We start from the raw sequence: 18,618 nt of genomic DNA on the forward strand, positions 1-18,618 counted from the left end.
GTTGATACATGCCAGCATAGTAGTGAAAGCAGGTGCACCTTAGAATTCATTGCCTTGAGCTGAAATAACTTCAGAAGTTTCTATACTTACTCATGTGTTGACACACTGGGGACTCAAGTATGAGATAGTGTGTGTAGTGAGAATAGAAGCAAATTTAGTGGCTTTGTCTAATATGGCTGAGGGGAAATACTTTGAAGGAGCAACCATATAATATGGTAGTCTTGAAAAACTTCAATCAGCTGAAATTATCTAAGCAATTAGTTGATAAAACTTATTCTATTCAATTATACATACATAAACACAAGAGAGAGAAAGAGGCAGGGAATGCAGTGACACTGATTATATGAGCAATGTGGCTAAGAGAAAATACTTCAAGCATGCATTCTGCATATTACATACTAATACAATAGGGTTTCACATGTGCAATATGTTTTAATATAGATGTGATGCAATGATATTGTTTTGATATGAGTAGTGCTTCATTCCTTCTGTTTCTCTATATTGATCACTTTTTAGCCTTGCCAGCTAAATGGAAAATGGTTCACTGGGAATATTTAATAAAACTGAAACATGTTTTTTGCTTTAAACTAACTATACATAGGCATGGGAGTGGCTGTGTGGTAAGTAGCTTGCTTACCAACCACATGGTTCCGGGTTCAGTCCCACTGCGTGGTACCTTGGGCAAGTGTCTTCTACTATAGCCTCGGGCCAACCAAAGCCTTGTGAGTGGATTTGGTAGACAGAAACTGAAAGAAGCCCGTCATATATATGTATATGTATTTGTGTGTCTGTGTTTGTCCCCCAACATCGCTTGACAACCGATGCTGGTGTGTTTACGTCCCCGTAACTTAGCAGTTCGGCAAAAGAGACCAATAGAAAAAGTACTAGGCTTACAAAGAATAAGTCCTGGGGTCGATTTGCTCGACTAAAGGCGGTGCTCCAGCATAGCCACAGTCAAATGACTGAAACAAGTAAAAGAGTAAAATAGAGTATACTATACCCATATTTCAGTCAATTGATCTTATTGAAGGTGTCTCACTTCCTTGTTTAGATTTTAAACACTCCTGGGAGGAGTTTTTTTTTGTTTTTTTTTATCTGTGAGTGTATTACTTTCAGTGATAAGAGAAGTGTGTAATAGAAGATATTAATAGAGGAATAGAAAATAAAATGCTTGACTGCAGTTTAGGAAATAAGAAAAAATTATGAACATGAACTTAAGTCTCTCAGTTTATGATGAAATGGTTGTATGACCTTGAACAGATGCAGCTATCAAAGTCACTTCAAAACAGCTATCAAGGAATTATTGTTAAGTAAAATAGGTCTGTCAGGTATTGAAAGTATCGAGTTATTTAGATCATATTGTTAGTTACTTGCTCAGTTAAACAACGAGTGAAACAAAGTGCTATTCCAATGATTAATGTAACTGTATCATAGTTTACTGTTGTCAATACAGCTATAGTACATGAATATGTGAGCCAGCTGGGATGTTCACAGTTGTGGACATGAGTTAAGAAAGTGATATAAAGAGATTAATCAAGGAAGAAGTTGAAAATGTCTAGTTATATATCAGAATACACAAATTATGTTGTGATGGCTCTGTTATCTACTTGCAAGTAAAAATTACAGTTCTATTGTATTGTTGTTAATCCTGTTCTTTCTTCTTTAACTTGGAATTTTGGTTCTAAAATATTTGAGTAAATCTTTATATAGAATTTAACAATTCATGTGGTGTGTTGTATATTCTATAATTTTTTAAAATTTCCCACTAACATTTAAAATCTCTTCTGATTTTTCTCTATGAGAAATTATAAATAGATCTGCAATGTATTTATTTTTCAGTGTTTTGGCAAAGCTCGAAGTCACTACAGTTTTGTTGGAGCAGTTGTTCGTCGAATCCGTCGATTGCTTAGACTTCATACATCAGATACTTGATATTTTTATACCAGTGAATATAATATTTGTGAATAAAGATGATGCAGTATATTGAGTCTTTTCTATGATGGTCTTTTGCTTTATTTTTTTTTCTCTAAAATGAGGTAATGTCTACCACATATTTAGGCCCTCCAAATGCCATACTTTGCTGTGGCCCTCACTTGAGCCTTGTATCAGCAACTGTTGAATTAAATATTTTCTAATCCTGAAGGGAAAAAACTTGGCATTTGAGGTGTCCACGAGGGCTCTGGTTGAGTGCCACTTATGTTGAGGTGAAGGGTTGTGATGCAATGATATTGTTTTGATATGAGTAGTGCTTCATCTTTTTTATCGTTAAAAGAAAGATGATTAGCATAATATCATTGGAGGACGCTCTCAAATTTTCCAATTCTCTTTTTAAGGAATCAATGCAGGTTTGGCATGTGGTATCTATGTTGCTTGTGGATGATGCATGACCATGTTAACAATATAAACACAAGCACAGACACAGACAAATATACGCAAATGTATGAGTAATGGGGTATTACACACTTCTTGTTTATGAATACCACTAACAAGCTCTTGGTCAACTTTAGGCTATTGTAGTGAAATTGGACCCCAAAACCATGTGGTTGCAATTGAGGCTCTATATGGTACTGGTTGTAGCATTTGATTAAAAGGTGGAGATTAAGATGTATAGCATAGAAGACAACTAGAACTTCCTGCAACACAAACAACTGAGTGATGCAAGCCAAATCTGTGGCTGAAGCATGCATTGAACAAATGATAGTGATTGAGGCTGGATTCTTTTTGTGCATTTATTCGTATGTATATATGGTGCATATCTTTGTATATATAAAATCATTTCTTTCTGTCTGTCTGTCTGTCTGTCTGTGCGCTTATAACTCGAGTATTGTTCATCCGATTGTGCTGAAATTTTAAACATAGATACACGAGAGAGTGGGGCATTCCGTAATCTAAAAAGATTTTCAAAATTGTTTTAAAGTGAGAATCGCTATTTTTGTAATCTTTTTGTCCTGTTTGTTCTGCCATTATGAGTAACGTGTTTCCTCAGACAGCTATTTCATGAGATTTCTGAGTCTGAAACTAAACCGGAAATAGTTAACAACAATTTTACTGAAAACAGCTTTCACTATATGTCATAATGTGTGCTTGAAAATGTTAAGAACTGAAAGCGCTTGCACATCTATAAAAGCAAAAGCTACACACATTTTGTGAAATCTCTTCCCAAAGGTTAGTGCCTTTTGACTTTCTGAAAAGGTTCTTTTCTCAATCTTAACTCTTTGAGAAAAAAATCTTCTCTCCAAATATTATAACTGTATCATAAAATTTCTAAAACACTCCAAATCAGGTCCCATAAGTTCTGTCTGAATTTTGAATAAAAAAAACAAGTGATCAAATGTTATATTTAATTGAAATTTAATCATCAATGTACTTTCCCTGATTATCTATGACTTCCTTCCGTCTATTTACAAGCTTTTGAATCCCATCAATGTAAAACTCTTTTGGTTTCAAACCAAAGAACTCTGAAATGTCAGTTTCGATCTCCTCCTGGCTTGCGAAAGTTATGTCTCCCAAATGATTCTATAAACTATGAAACAAATGGTAGTCTGAAGGAGCAAGGTCAGGAGAATAGGGTGGATGAGGAATTTTTTCCCAACCAAGCTCTTCGATCTTCTGTGATGTGATCTTTGCAGTGTGGGGTCGCGCATTGTCCTGATGAAACATCACTCCTTTTCGATTCACTAAAGCGGGTCTTTTTTGCTTCAAATTTTGGTTCAAATGCTCTAATTGCTGACAGTAGACTTCAGCATTGATTAGGTGGTAATGATTCAAAGTGAATTACTCCTTTGCAATCCCACCAGATAGAGAGAAGAACCTTTTTCCCATAAAGTTCCCTTCTCGGTTGTGATTGAGCCTTTTCCCTTTTACCAAGCCACTGTTTACGACATTTAACATTTTGATATAAGGTCCAGTTTTCGTCACCAGTCACAAGTCTATCCAAAAAGGGTGAAATGATTTCGCAAGAATGGAGAGAAGAGCAGATGTCAAATTGGGATTTGCGGTTGCTTTTGGACAATTCATGAGGCACCCATTTTCCAAGTTTAGGAACCTTTCCAACTTGTTGAAGATGACGATGAACATTTGTATGGTTTGAACTAAGCTTAATTGCCAATTCTTCAACTGGGAATACAGGATTTTCTTCATGTGATGCCTCAAGGAGCTTCAAACTCAACTAGACGTCCTGTTCGATCTTCATCTTCAAGGCTGAAATCTCAACTTCTGAATTTTGCAAACCATCTTCTGCAAATTCTTTCATTCAAGCATTCTTTCCCATAAATTGAGTGTATGTTTCAAGTCACTTTGGCTGCAGAGTTACCTTTTTTTTATACTCATAAAGCATTATGTGCCTCAAATGCTCTTTGGATACTTCCATGTTAGAAAGAGTTTTAATCAAAGAAATTTTAATTCTATTATTCTGTAAAATAATATTTAATTAGTTTAAATGTACACAAATGCATAAAAATAGTTTTTAATTCCATTAGACATTCTAAAATACTATTAAATTGCATTCAATTTTAAAGAAAGTAAAATCAGACAGAACTTATGGGATGACCTGATATCATCATCATCATCATCATCATCATCGTTTAATGTCCACCTTCCATGCTAGCATGGGTTGGACGATTTGACTGAGGACTGGTGAACCAGATGGCTGCACCAGGCTCCAATCTGATCTGGCAGAGTTTCTACAGCTGGATGCCCTTCCTAACGCCAACCATTCCAAGAGTGTAGTGGGTGCTTTTACGTGCCACCGGCACGTGGGCCAGTCAGGCGGTACTGGCAACAGCCATGCTCAAAATGGTGTTTTTTTACGTTCCACCTGCACAGGAGCCAGTCCAGCGGCACTGGCAATGACCTCGCTCAAATGTTTTTTCAAGTGCCAGTAAGGCGATGCTGGTAACGATCACGCTCAAATGGTGCTATTTATGTGCTACTGGCACGGAAGCCAGACAGCTGCTCTGGTAACAATCACGCCTGGATGGTGCTCTTAGCGCTTCACTGGCACAGGTGCCAGTCATCGAATTTGGTTCAATCACGATTTCGATTTCACTTGTCCCAACAAGTCATCGCAAGCCGAGTTTAGTGTCCAGTGAAGGAGAGGTTGGCATGGGTGCCAGTCGTCGAATTTGGATCAATGTCATTTGCCTCAACAGATCTTTGCACACAGAGTTTAGTGTCCAATGAAGGAAAGATACGCATAAGTGGGCTGGCTACACCCCTGGTAAAGACCACAGGTTATGGTCTCACTTGTCTTGCTGGGTCTTCTCATGCACTGCATATTTCCAAAGGTCTCAGCCACAAGTCATTGCCTCGGTGAGGCCTAATATTTGAAGGTCGTGCTTCACCACCTCATCCCAGGTCTTCCTGGGTTTACCTCTTCCACAGGTTCCCTCGACCGCTAGAGTGTGGCACTTTTTCACACAGTTATCCTCGTCCATTCTCGCCACATGTCCATACCAGCGCAATCGTCTCTCTTGCACACCACAACTGATGCTTCTTATGTTCAGCTTTTCTCTCAAGATACTTACACTCTGTCAAGTATGCACACTGACATTACACATCCATCGGAGCATACTGGCTTCATTCCTTGCGAGCTTACGCATGTCCTCAGCAGTCACAGTCCATGTTTCACTGCCATATAGCATGGCTGTTTGTACACATGTGTCATACAGTCTGCCATTTACTCTGAGTGAGAGGCCCTTTGTCACCAGCAGAGGTAAGAGCTCTCTGAACTTTGCTCAGGCTATTCTTATTCTAGCAGTTACACTTTCAGCACACCCTCCCCCACTACTAACTTGGTCACCTAGATAACGGAAGCTATCAACTACTTCTAGTTTTTCTCCCTGGAATGTGGCAAAACTTGTTCTCTGCACATTTTCAGTGTTTATTGCTCCTGAACATCTGCCACATACAAATACTTTCTTCCTAGTTAGCCTTCCTTTGATATTGCTGCACCTCTTATGTGTCCATAGCTTGCACTGGGTGCATCTTATAGAGTTTCTACCTACGCCTTTTCTACAGATCGGGCAGGGCCATCTACCTGAAGGGGTTTGTGTTTTGTCTACTTTCCTACTTATTAGGACTTTGGTTTTAGCTAGTGACTCTGCAATTAGAGCAAGGTCATCAGCATAGAGGAGCTCCCAGGGGCATCCTGTCTTGAATTCCTGTGTTATTGCCTGAAGGACTATGATAAATAGGAGGGGGCTGAGGACTGAACCTTGGTGGATCCCCACCTCTACCCGGAATTCTTCACTGTACTCGTTGCCAACCCTCACCTTACTGACAGTCCCTGTACATGGCTTGCACAGCTCTTATTAACCATTCATCTATCCCTAGTTTCCTCATTGAGCACCAGATAAGGGAGCAGGGGACCCTGTCAAAGGCTTTCTCCATGTCAATGAAAGCCAGGTACAGAGGTTTATCTTTGGCTAGGTATTTCTCCTGCAGCTGTCTTACCAGAAATATATATATATGCACATACATACATACATACATACATACATGCATACATACATATATATATATATATATATATATATATATATAAGTTCGTGTTTGATAAGTGGAGACAGGATTAGCTGGTGCGACCACGTGAGCATGTATTATATGTGGGAGAATGTTGTTGTTTTTTTCGTACATTCTCCCATATATATATATATATATATATATATATATATGCATTCCACATCATCTGAATTTTCATCAGACTTCACTGGTGAACACAGCTCTGACAGCACAATTTTGGCAGACACAGTGTATGGTGTTTGTTAGCTTGATCCACCAGCTGACACTGATGGAGCATTCTCTGCATTAGTTTGCTGAGTGTCTCTCCAGTAATGGCTTCTGTTTGCCCTGGTCTTTATTCTCCTTCCTGGTTGACAGATTTTTGTTATCTCAGTGATGAAGCCTGTTGGGGTTGTTGCACACTATCTTTTTGTTGTGGTTCTGGTTCATCAGTTAGTGTCGCTGCAATGAAATCATCATCAGAGATGCTGCTGTCTTTGAATGGTCAAAGCCCACAAGCCCTGAAACCATTCACCAATTTTTCCACTGTAGCTGTTTTGTTATAAGTAACTGCAAAACTTTAAGCAATGTCAGAAACTGATCTGTTTTTCTTGATTGGCAACCATCCAGGTGTCTGCTGATATATTATATGCACTTTTCAAGGGTATGAAGAATGATTTGTCTAAATGCTGCATCTTACGGGTGCAATTTGAATAAGCGTATTCAACAGCTGCAAAGGTTTTGTGGCTGTTCTGCTTGGGACGGTTTTGCTATGGCAGTGAAGTGCCTCATCTGTTTTAGGAAGCTTTCTTCATCAGTCCAGCCACTTTCGGTGCAATGACCAATTGCCCCAGCTGGATTGTTATTCATAAGAGCACCTACCATATGCTTCCTAGGAAATATGAACATCGGCGGTATGTAAGCTCCAGCAACATTTGTATATAAGACACATTCTTTCCTTTTTCCCCACTGGTCATTTTACCAACTTCCCATACCCCCTTGGTGGCAATGACATTTGCAGGCTTCTGAACATTGGATACTCCTGTCTTGTCCATGTTCCAGACTTGCATAGGACCATAGTCGTTACTGGTTAGCATGATCTTGTAGGCATCGAAAAACTTCTCAACTTGAGATTTGTTAAATCCAACTGCTCTTGAAATGTTCATGGGTTCTGGCTTACGAATTTCAAGCTCTGGATGGCACGAGAGGAACCCACTAAGCCAATCAGCCCAGCTATTTTACTATCAATATTAAAACGATGTTCTATACCCATCTGGGTGGCAAAATTATATGCTAGTCTACAACCATATTTAGTTAGCCCAAACAAAGCTTTTTCCATGTATTGGGAAACAAGTTCAGCTTCAAACTCATAATTAATATGAGGCTGGAATCTAGCTAGCACCTCTGTATTATGTGTCTGTGACACATGTTTGCATGTATGCGGTGTGTATTATGTGTATGTGACACATGTTTGTGTGCATGCGGTGTGTATTATGTGTGACGTGTGTGTGTATGCAGTATGTATTATAGCCCCTGGCTATTTTACTTTCATGCCCCCTTTTACCCTAATCATAAAATAGGGAGGGTACAAATGTATACTGTTGGGATAAAAAGCTGGGCGGGGAGGGCTTTTTACCCACATAGACGGTGAGCCTCTTGCCCCATGTGCAGCTATTTTTCATTAGCTAAGTTCATTAAATGTCCGTAGCAACACAACAGAAATAACATCAAAAATACTTTTCAGTTATAATGATCTTTTACACATACATAGAATTAAAATGTCTTGCTAGGGGCACAATAATTCATAACAATCTTAAACTTTACAAGAAATCAAGCAAAAAGTAAAATTTAGCTACAAACTCACCTAAACAAGCTTTGTTCTCTCCAGAATGCATGTCAGACATGTGCACTAGCCATCCCATCAAATGATGGCAGCATACTGGTGATTAGTTCAAACATCTCCACACAAAGCAGGGTAGGCCTTTTACCCCAGGTGGGTTCTTTACCTGGTCTACTCTACTTAAAAGTAATTGGAAACGTTTCTGTGACACAAGCCTGTTGTGGTTCAGGCTTTCGCCACTTGATGCGGCCCTCTGGCATCAGTGTGCCAACCAGTGTTGTCCAGTTAGGTGATACTTCCATGTGGTGTGTCTTTGTTTTGCAGTGCTTCTTCCTTGTATGTTAATTTTTGTGATGACTGCAACAAAGGGACAGCATGCTTCTGTGAAATTCCGTTTTCTGCTGAGGAAAATGGCTGCCCAAACAGTTGTCATGCTTCAAACAGCTTACAAGGATGCTACCATGAGTAAAACACAAATTTGTGAGTCGTTTTCACATTTTAGGTATGACCACTTGTTGCTTGAGGACCAACCTTGTTCAGGCGATCGGTGACCTTCCAAATGAATGAAAACATCATGAAAATTCATGAACTGATCATGGAGGACTGTCACTGAACAGTTGATGAACTTGTTGATATGACTGGTTTGTCCTGAAACTCTTGCCAGTGAATTATGAGTGAGGAATTGCAAATGAAAAGAGTCGAAGCAAAATTTGTGCCTCGCTTGTTCACAGATCAAAAGCAGTTACAACTGAATGCGTGTTGTGAACTGAAAGAACAGTTGGAAGTTGATCAAGACCTTTTTCCAAGGTCATCACTGGTGACAAAAGCTGGAGCTACAGAATTTGCAGATGTGGAAAAGGGGGAGAAAAAATGATGGAGGTGTTAAAAGGCATCACTTCGCAGAAGTTTCAGCACTGCTTCTAACAGTAAAAAACGCATCTAGACCAATGCATTGCTTTAAATGGAGAATAGTTTGAAGGAGATAAAACTGTAAATATGTAAAACTAAGTGAATAAAATAATATTGGAAAATTCCAGTTTATTTTGGGGACCCCCTCGTGTGTGAAGAAATCAAAGCAGTGTAGGTTATTTGGCCATCAAACACGAAACAAATCATCCCAGAAGTCAAGCCACAGTGCATTTATAAATGCTTCAACTAAAACTTCTTCGAAGTCCTTAGGTCAAGATGCCTTTTCACTAGTTGAAGTAATGAATAAACCAAAAGTTTCGTCAGCTGCAAATGAGAAGGCCAGTTACAAAACTTTGAAAGAGAAAGTATGCAAGGTGCTCCATAAACTGAAGGGAGCCAACCCAAGACAAGCTGAATATGCTTGCAAGCACAATCTTCGAGATTGGTGTGGAGTCTTTGGTGCAAAGGAAGATGGTATGAAGAAACTAGCTGCTACGCCCAGCGAAAGTAGGTGGGCAAGAAAGATGAAACAGTTAAAAAGAGAGAAGGTTTTACAGAAGCAGTGGAAACAGGCTAGACCAGAGAAGGAAAATTTGTTAGTCCTGTATGAACATCAGAAGAAGAAGTCTTGTAACATGCACAGAAATATCAGACATACTGAAGGAAGAAAGGAGTGTAAGCAGATGAGAGAGCAGCTCCTCAGGAACCCTTATGAGGTTACTAGGTAGCTGTTTGCTGAAGCTAAAAGTGGCAGGCTAAAATGAAATGGATATGCATGTACAGGAGACCTACAGTGACCCAAAGTCAGATCAGCCATACCCACTCATAAAAGGTTTGAAACGTTTAACGAAATCAGGAATCAAATTTCAGCAGGAAAAGAGCAAACAACTTCAGGAAGAAGGCAAGAACAAAGAGTGCACTATGAGGTGATGGAGTACCATACAACACATACAAATATTGTACTCAATTGTGCTATATAAGATTTATCTACTACATAGAGAGTTGTGGCATAAAGGCAAACTTAACAAAGGAAGCTGAAATAGAACTGATTGGCCAGTTCAGACCAATTTCGATCTTGAATGTAGTTGGTGAGATCTACATTGGTTCCTGAGAGAACAGCTACACACCTACAAGATAATGGCTATGTGACTGAAAGTGTTCAGAAAGTTGGAATCCCCAGGGTATGTGGAACATACATCTTCAATCTGGGATGCGATATAAGATGCAAAAACTTGAACATTGTATGGCTGGATCTCGCTAACGCTTATGGTTCTGTACCTCAAAAATTGTTGATGGAAGCAATGAACTTCTTTTATGTACTGGAAAAGATTAAGGTTCTGATGAGGGATTACTATAACAACTTCAAAATGTGACTCCTGACAAAATTTCACAATGGACTGACAATGTCTAGAAATTGGAATTGCTATAGGTTGTACTATATCAGTCATCTAGTTTGTGCTTATTATAGAGATACTACTTAGACCAGGAGACTGCTCAGAAGAAAAGGCTAAAGTGAAATCACTCAAGAAGGCATTCATTGTCAACATAACAATGGTAATAAGATACCAAAAGATAATGCAAATAGTTCTGGATAAATTAATCACTTGATCAAGAATGTGAATTAAGGCAAATAAGTCATGCAGTCTGACTTTTGTCAAAGGTTGACAGAAACAAGTGAAATAGCAGGAGAAACCATGGCAACAAACCTGTAAAAAGCTTAGGATGTCTGATAAGAGGAGCTAACTCGTCAGATAAGAGTAGCAGTGTTGAGATCATGGCACAAACTGACAATGAGTCGAAAGCCATAGACAGGTCAAAGCTGCCAGGCAAGTACAAGATCTGGTGCTTGCAGTTTGGCCTATATCCCCATATTTCTTGACGCCTGCTCATATATGAAGTAGCCCTATTGAAAGTAAAAACCATTGAGCAGAAGTGCAGTGTTTACATCAGGAGATGGCTTGATCTACTTCGAACAATTAACAGTTGAGCATTATATTTGAAAAAAAGGATCTCTTCACTTACTTATAACATCAATTGTTGAGATCTATAAAGCTGGAAAGGTGTGAACAGTCATGATGCTGAGGGAGTCTGTGACAGAAATACGGAGCAATCTGCCAGATATCAAAACTCCATAAAATGGCATGCAGAGAAAGAAACTGGTGACATCATAACATCAAGATACAGTGGGAGCAATTCAAAGTGACTGGAGGGGGATTGGTTGCAATCCATTTGAACCATTTTCAATGATGGCCCAGAGGGAGCATAGAGCTGCCATCTGTGGCTGTGTTAAAGCCAGAGAAGCAGAGAAAAGGGAACTGCATTTGATTCAATACCTTCATGAAGGTCAGATGACAAAGTGGGAACAAAAGTTTATTGAAAGGAAGGTAAGTTAGGATGAGATCTGGTGGTGGAACACATCACGGTTAAGTTTCCTTCTTTAAGCCACCTGTGATGTACTGCCATCCCCACACAATCTGCTGAGACAGAAAATAGTGAATGGCAACAAATGTAGATGCAAAAAGTTAGCAGCTAAAGTATATTCTAATCTAACTGCTCAATGATATTTGAAAAGTAAACATGGAGACACATTGAGGTTCTCAGAATTCTCTGTAGTGCCACCAAGAAGCAGTTGAAAGCAATCAATAGTGAAAAGAAACTGTAGAAGGATGGCAGCAAACAATTTATATCGTCTGTCTGTCAAGGTCAAGGTGGTTACCCAAAACAGAAGAAAGTGTGAATAATGATAACTGGAACGGAGTTTGGAAGATAGCAGATCTTGTAGGATCTTTCCAATACCAACAAGGAAGAAGCCAGATATGGCAATATGGTGTGAGAAACGTAAGATAAAACAGCTTGTTGAATTAACTGCTCAACATGAAGACAATTTGGCTGCAACCCAGGTTAGGAAAACAAACATTATGAGATGCAACTAAAAGACTATAGATGCTGATTGGTGTGCAGTAGATTTTCCTGTAGGAGTTTGATGTCGGGTTCTTTTACTGGGACCAGATGGAGATGGTGGCTGCTATCAATTGATGTCCAACACTGACAAGCAAACACCATCTTGAAGAAGATCCAGGCAAAAGTTGAGAGGGCCAGCCATTGGATATGGCTGAAAAGGAATAATGAAACCTGGAGATGTGGTGATTCTGAAATGGACTTGTGGTCAAATACTAATCAGTTGAAACAGTAAATAGGGCCTCACATCACTGAGGGGGTCCAGTGTGCAATAAAGCTGTTGAAAGGAAAGCCTTCAAATGGTGAGCATTCTCTCCTGATGACCCCTGAAACCTACTGGCATCTGATATGCAGAGTTTTTGACTGACTGCACTTGCACTAGCAAGCTGTTTTCAAGTCACTCTCACTCTCTATATGTATATATTTATATATTTATATGCAGTTAAGTCTATGTCCAGTCATAGAGTGACCAATGGTTTTCCATCCATAAAGTGCTCGACTTTTATGGATGACTCATCAAACTCTAATGAAAGGCATATGTTCTTCACCATTAGGGTCTGACGAGTCCCCATAAAGCTAAGCATTTTATGGCATTTTATGGATGCAAAACCATTGGTCACTATGACCAGACATATACTTAACTGCATATAAATACATTACTGCTCTGTACTTTAGAGCAGCACTTCTTAAACTTTTTTCATTCATGACACCATTTTTCATCACGAGGTTTTTCGCAACCCCAGGTATTAAATATGAAATAAAACATACAAATAAATACATAAATCATTTATATTTTTGCTGAACAATATACATATAAGAAAAGTAGTTATATTATTTGTCAAAATAAAAGTAGTTTTAGGATTTGTGCATTTGTGAAATAACATATATGCTGAAATTCAAGTGTTTGAATTTAATTTTTGTGACCCCATTTGCGGTCATGACCCATAGTTTAAGAAGCGCTGCTTTAGAGTGTACTTCTTTTTCAGATATATGATGCACTAACAATATAAATATATATAAAGTTAGCATAAGGCATGAGGATGCAGAAAAAGCATCAACCTGTTTAGAAATAGGAGCTAAATTCCTAATTGAACTGCTGGAAGGCACCAAATAACAGAAAAACAATAGGCGAGGAAACGGATAAAGAATTAAGACATTAAAAAAGCAAACCTTTAAAAGAATATGCCATTCAGAGACTCATATACCATGGTTTCAGATTCTGGCCTGAGGGCCTCAGCCTTCATCAGTATGAGTAACTGATAAAAAGTCCATCGCATTATAAATCTGTCAGTATTATGGCTTGTTTTGTGCCAAGCCGGTCCACATGCTGCAAAATATATATATATATAAGTAAAAACATTCGAATATTTACACTCAAAATAAGATGTTGTTATTGTTAATATCATCTGCGGTGAATACTTTTAATTGATAATATTATTAACAGCAGTAACATGGGCAGTTCAACAGGTCTAATAGCATTATACAGCTATAAAATTTAAAGTTAGCACAGGGCATGAGGAAGTGGAAAAAGCACCATATTTCAAGTGTAAATATGCAAATGTTTTTGCTTATACATATATATATATATATATATATATATATATACACACATACATATATATATTTTTTATTATATGTATTTATTTTCTCCTAGTTAATAAATAACTCGGACAAAATAAATTGGTTAATAGATATCAGGGTAGCAAAGATCACAAAATGACTGTGGTGTAACTCCTGTTTATGAGGTAGAAACTCCTTGTTATTTTGGGTACTTTAGATTGACCGTTGACTGGACACTATTCAATTTTTTTTCTCCGTGTTTTTCTCCTTGTCTCCGTATTCTTTCTGTTGAAGAGCTTAGCTCGAAACGTCAAAGACTTTCCGTATTCCCGAGCATCATACTAATACATCCTTTTGTTATTTACACCACCTGTCCTCGTCTGTTGTTGTTTTTTTGTATATCCTCCCCCATATATATATATATATATATATATATATATATATATATAATTGAAAAAATTCTTTATAGGTATAAAAATACCATAAACAAGTATAAGAAATGGAGAAAATATATTAAATCAAAATTGAATTTAATACATACGCATGTTTCAAAAGACAATACAAATGTCTAAGGAAAAATTATTATAATAATAATTATAATTAAAGTTATGCATTGTCATTCTCATCAGTGTGAAGAATTTTAGGAAGAACATCGAAAAGGAAAACAGATGAGGTAATGTGTATATATGTATGTATGTGTGTATATTTATATATACATATGTATATGTGTGTGTGTATATATATATATATATATATATATATATATATATATATATATATTCCATTCCCTCACATATTCTTGTCCAGTCTCCAAATGATGATTATGCATTGCTAAGCTAAGTCTCGTTTTGATCCTTCATTCACTCATTCACCATTAACACTTTAAATGTATTGTTTACTATTTAAATGTACTGTTTACTAACAGCTAATTTTCTTAGAAGCTAACTAATTAAATTAGGATAATTACTCGTCTCTTGACCTGTTTAATTTCATATTCCTCGTTTCTTTAGTTTAATTTCTCTTCTGCCATGAACACTATGAATGTATACTGTACTAAACACCCCTGCTACTTACGTTAGATCCTTGTACCATTTCCCCAAATTAAACTCGTTTGTTCATAGTGCGCCAACCCTGTCCCACCCCCACTACCAATACCGGATATCTCGATCTTTACCCTGATCTTTATCTCTGTCTTCTCACCATCTACACCGGATATCTCTCCTCCCACCATCATTACCTGATGTCTCTTCTCTCTACTGCTCCTCCTCACTGGGCTGTTCTCTATATATTACCTGCACTCTCTCTCTCTCTCTCTCCTGGGACATATGCAACTAACTCAGTTGCCCTTCATTTCGTTCCATTCTGTCTAGCGATTCCTCACCACCATTACCAGATGTCCCTTCTCTCAATCTCCCTTCCTCACTAGTGCTGTTCTCTATACTACCTGCACCGCCACTCTCTCCCCGAAAAACGCAACTAGGTTAGCTGCCCACCTACTGAACCGATTATCCTTTGTTTCATTTTGTCCTGTCTAGAAATATTCCAACAGCTACCCAGTAATTTTCCATGCACATATCAATTGAAGGAGACAGCTAATGGGCTGTACGTATGTGCTTGTTCGCCTGTGTCTGTGTACGTGTGTGCTTGTGTGTATGTATGGATGAACTTGCTTCCTCTCTCTCTGTTTGAAATCCCCCGCTTTTTACGATGACCATAATGCTTATACTCACAATGGATGAACTTGCTTCCTCTCTCTGTCTGAAATCACCCACTCCCTTACGATGACCATAATGCATATACTCACAATGCCGCTAACACCTAAAACACCTAATTCTACCTCTAGTAGGGGCTACGATCTTAATCCTAACACACTTGAATGTTTGAATGATGTCAAGTCGGAAGTGAGAACAGATGAAGCATGCCTAAAAAACGAACACGACAACCTCCCTCTTCTTTCCAGGCACTGAATAACATCTCTCCTCCCCAAGCCTCACCCCACATTCTTTTCCCAGTTTTCAGAGTTGGCACAGTCAATGTAGGCACACTGAAAGGTAGGTCTAGCGAGATTGTAGAGATGCCTGAAAGGAGACGTGTCGATGTATGCTGCATACAAGAGGTAAGGTGGAGAGGAGCTTCAGCTAGGGTCCTCACAGAAAAGGCACAGAGGTACAAAATCTTCTGGCAATGTAATACGGATGAAGTGGGGGTAGTGTAGGCATACTCCTTGTGGAGAAATGGGTGGATAAGGTCATAGAAGTAGTCAGGGTGTGCGATAGAGTGCTTAAGCTTAGGCTAGTCCAGCAGAACAGCAAAGCTACAATTATCTTTGCCTACACCCCACAAGCGGGCCTACCAAATGATCAGGGACCATTTTTATGATACCCTTCTATAGGCTACCTCAAAGATGAGTGGCAATGACCTCATCTTTGTGGCTGGAGATTTTAATGGGTATGTTGGGCGGAAATCCAGTATCTTCACTGATGTACACGGGGACCATGGTATTGGTTCCAGAAATGAAGAGGGAACTAGGTTACTGGAGTTCTGTGATGCATGTAACCTTTTAATCTGCAACACTAATTTCAGGAAACCAGACAGCTACCTGATAACCTATGAATCAGGTGATCTGCTAGCCAGGTTGATTTCATCCTCACCAGACAGCGGGATGCAGGGCTGCTCTTAAATACATAGACCCTCTTTGGTGAAGAATGTACCCCCCAGCATAGGCTAGTCATTAGTGACTTTAGGCTTGAGGCCAGAAGGATACCAAGAAGCAGACCAATCCAAAAAAGAAGGATTTGGAAGCTAAAGAACCTTTCACATGGTCAGAGATTTAGGGACATCCTCATCAAGAAATTTAATGAGAGGAAGGAGGAGCTACAGACATCGGACATAGAAGGTAGATGGAAATTCCAACAGGACAGCTTGCTGAGTGCCACAGACCAAGTCTGTGGATGGTGCAAAGTCCCTTCCACGTGGTTGAGGAATAGTACGGTAGACAAAGCCATTAGAGGAAAGAAACAGGCCTGGAAGGGTGGGGGTAGCAGGGAACTGTACCAGGTAGCCAAAAGGGAGGCTGGGCGGCAGGTATACATAGCTTAGAGCGAAGCAGAAAAGAAGAAGTTTGCCATTGTCCAGCGACGTGAGGACTAAAGAACTGAGGTATTTTGGATTGCAAGACAGTGTGTGAGAGAAAATTGTGATGTCACAGGAGAGAAATGTGTCCACATGGATGATAGTGCACTTGCTTTTAATGATTTGGAAAAGAAAGAGACTTGGAGAAGCCATTATTAAAGATTGCTGAACGTGGAGAATGAATAGGAGGAGGAAAGCCTGCCAAATGTTGACCCAGTAGAGGGACCAGCTATCCTAATAGACAGCTCCCTTGTAGATAAAGCAGTTAAGGGTATGAAGCCAGGAAAACCCCCTGGCCCATCAGAAATCACTGCTGAGATGCTTAAAATATCTGGTGGTGTGGGCTATGGCCTGGTCACTAATATTGTAAAGCAGGTAATTCATGATGGAGTTATACGCAATGACTGGCGTAGCAGCACCAGAGTCAACTGCTACAAGGGTAAAGGTGATGCTCTAGATAGAAATAACTACAGGGGTATCAAACTGCTGGATCAGATGATGAAGGTCATGGCCCATCTCATTAGGGAGTCTGCTTAGATGAGATGCAGTTCAGTTTTGTGTCGGGTAGAAGCACCACTGATGCCATATTCCTGGTTCAACAACTGCAGGAGAAATACCTAGCTAAAGATAAACCCCTATACCTAGCTTTTGTGGACTTGGAGAAAGCCTTTGACAGGGTCCCCTGATCCCTTTTCTGGTGGGCGATGCGGAAACTGGGGATTAACAAATGGTTAAGGGCTGTACAGGCCCTATACAGAGAGGCCGTTAGTAAGGTTAGGATTGGCAATGAGTATAGTGATGAATTCGAGGTAGAAGTAGGGGTCCACCAATGTTCAGCCTTCAGTTCCCTTTTATTCATCATAGTCTTCCAGGCAATAACAGAGGAATTCAAGATGGGTTGCCCCTGGGAGCTCCTCTGTGCTGATGACATGGCCCTCATAGCAGAATCACTACCAGAACTAGAAAAGAAATTTCGGGTGTGGAAGTAAGGTTTAGAATCAAAAGGCCTTAGAGTCAATGTAGCAAAGACCAAAGTTCTAGTAAGTAGGAAGGCAAACACATCACATACCCACTCAGGAAGATGACTTTGCTCAATCTGTAGAAAAGGTGTAGGTAGAAACTCCATAAGCTGTACCCGGTGTAAGCTATGGACACATAAGAGGTGCAGCAATATCAAAGGAAGGCTAACTGGGAAGATAGTTTTTGTATGTGGCAGATGCTCAGAAGCAATAAACACTGAAAATGTGCAGAAAACAACCTTTACCACATACCAGGGAGAAAATCTAGAATTAGATTAGTAGCAGTGGAGGGTGCGCTGAAAGTGTAGCTGCTAGAATAAGAATAGCCTGGGCAAAGTTCAGAGAGCTCTTACCTCTGCTGGTGACAAAGGGCCTCTTGCTCAGAGTAAAAGATAGACTGTATGACACATGTGTATGAACAGCCATGCTACATGGCAGTGAAACATGGGCTGTGACTGCTGAGGAATGCGTAAGCTCGCAAGAAACGAAGCCAATATGCTCCAATGGATGTGTAATGTTAGTGTGCATTCTCGACAGAGTGTAAGTACCTTGAGAGAAAAGTTGGACCTAAGAAGCATCAGTTGTGGTGTGCAAGAGAGACGATTGCACTGGTATGGACATGTGGCAAGAACGGATAAGGATAGCTGTGTGAAAAAGTGCCACATTCTAGCGGTTGAGAGAACCTGTGGAAGAGGTAGA

At 39.4% G+C, this 18,618-nt stretch overlaps 1 protein-coding gene across 1 annotated transcript in view; it reads left to right on the top strand.

Moving 5' to 3' along the window:
• The window catches only part of LOC106881660 (nuclear pore complex protein Nup205), a 348,272-nt gene extending 346,275 nt beyond the window's left edge, over positions 1 to 1,997 (top strand). Inside the window, exon 41 of the mRNA XM_089363638.1 lies at positions 1,840 to 1,997. Within this exon, the coding sequence (XP_089219764.1) occupies positions 1,840 to 1,932 (93 nt within the window). The 3' untranslated portion in view covers positions 1,933 to 1,997. The remainder of the gene's footprint in view (positions 1 to 1,839) is intronic.
• The last annotated feature ends 16,621 nt before the right edge of the window (positions 1,998 to 18,618 follow it).

This window comes from Octopus bimaculoides, chromosome 15, assembly GCF_046866305.1.
Source record: "Octopus bimaculoides isolate indiv1 chromosome 15, ASM4686630v1, whole genome shotgun sequence".
Classification (NCBI taxonomy): Eukaryota; Metazoa; Mollusca; class Cephalopoda; order Octopoda; family Octopodidae; genus Octopus; species Octopus bimaculoides.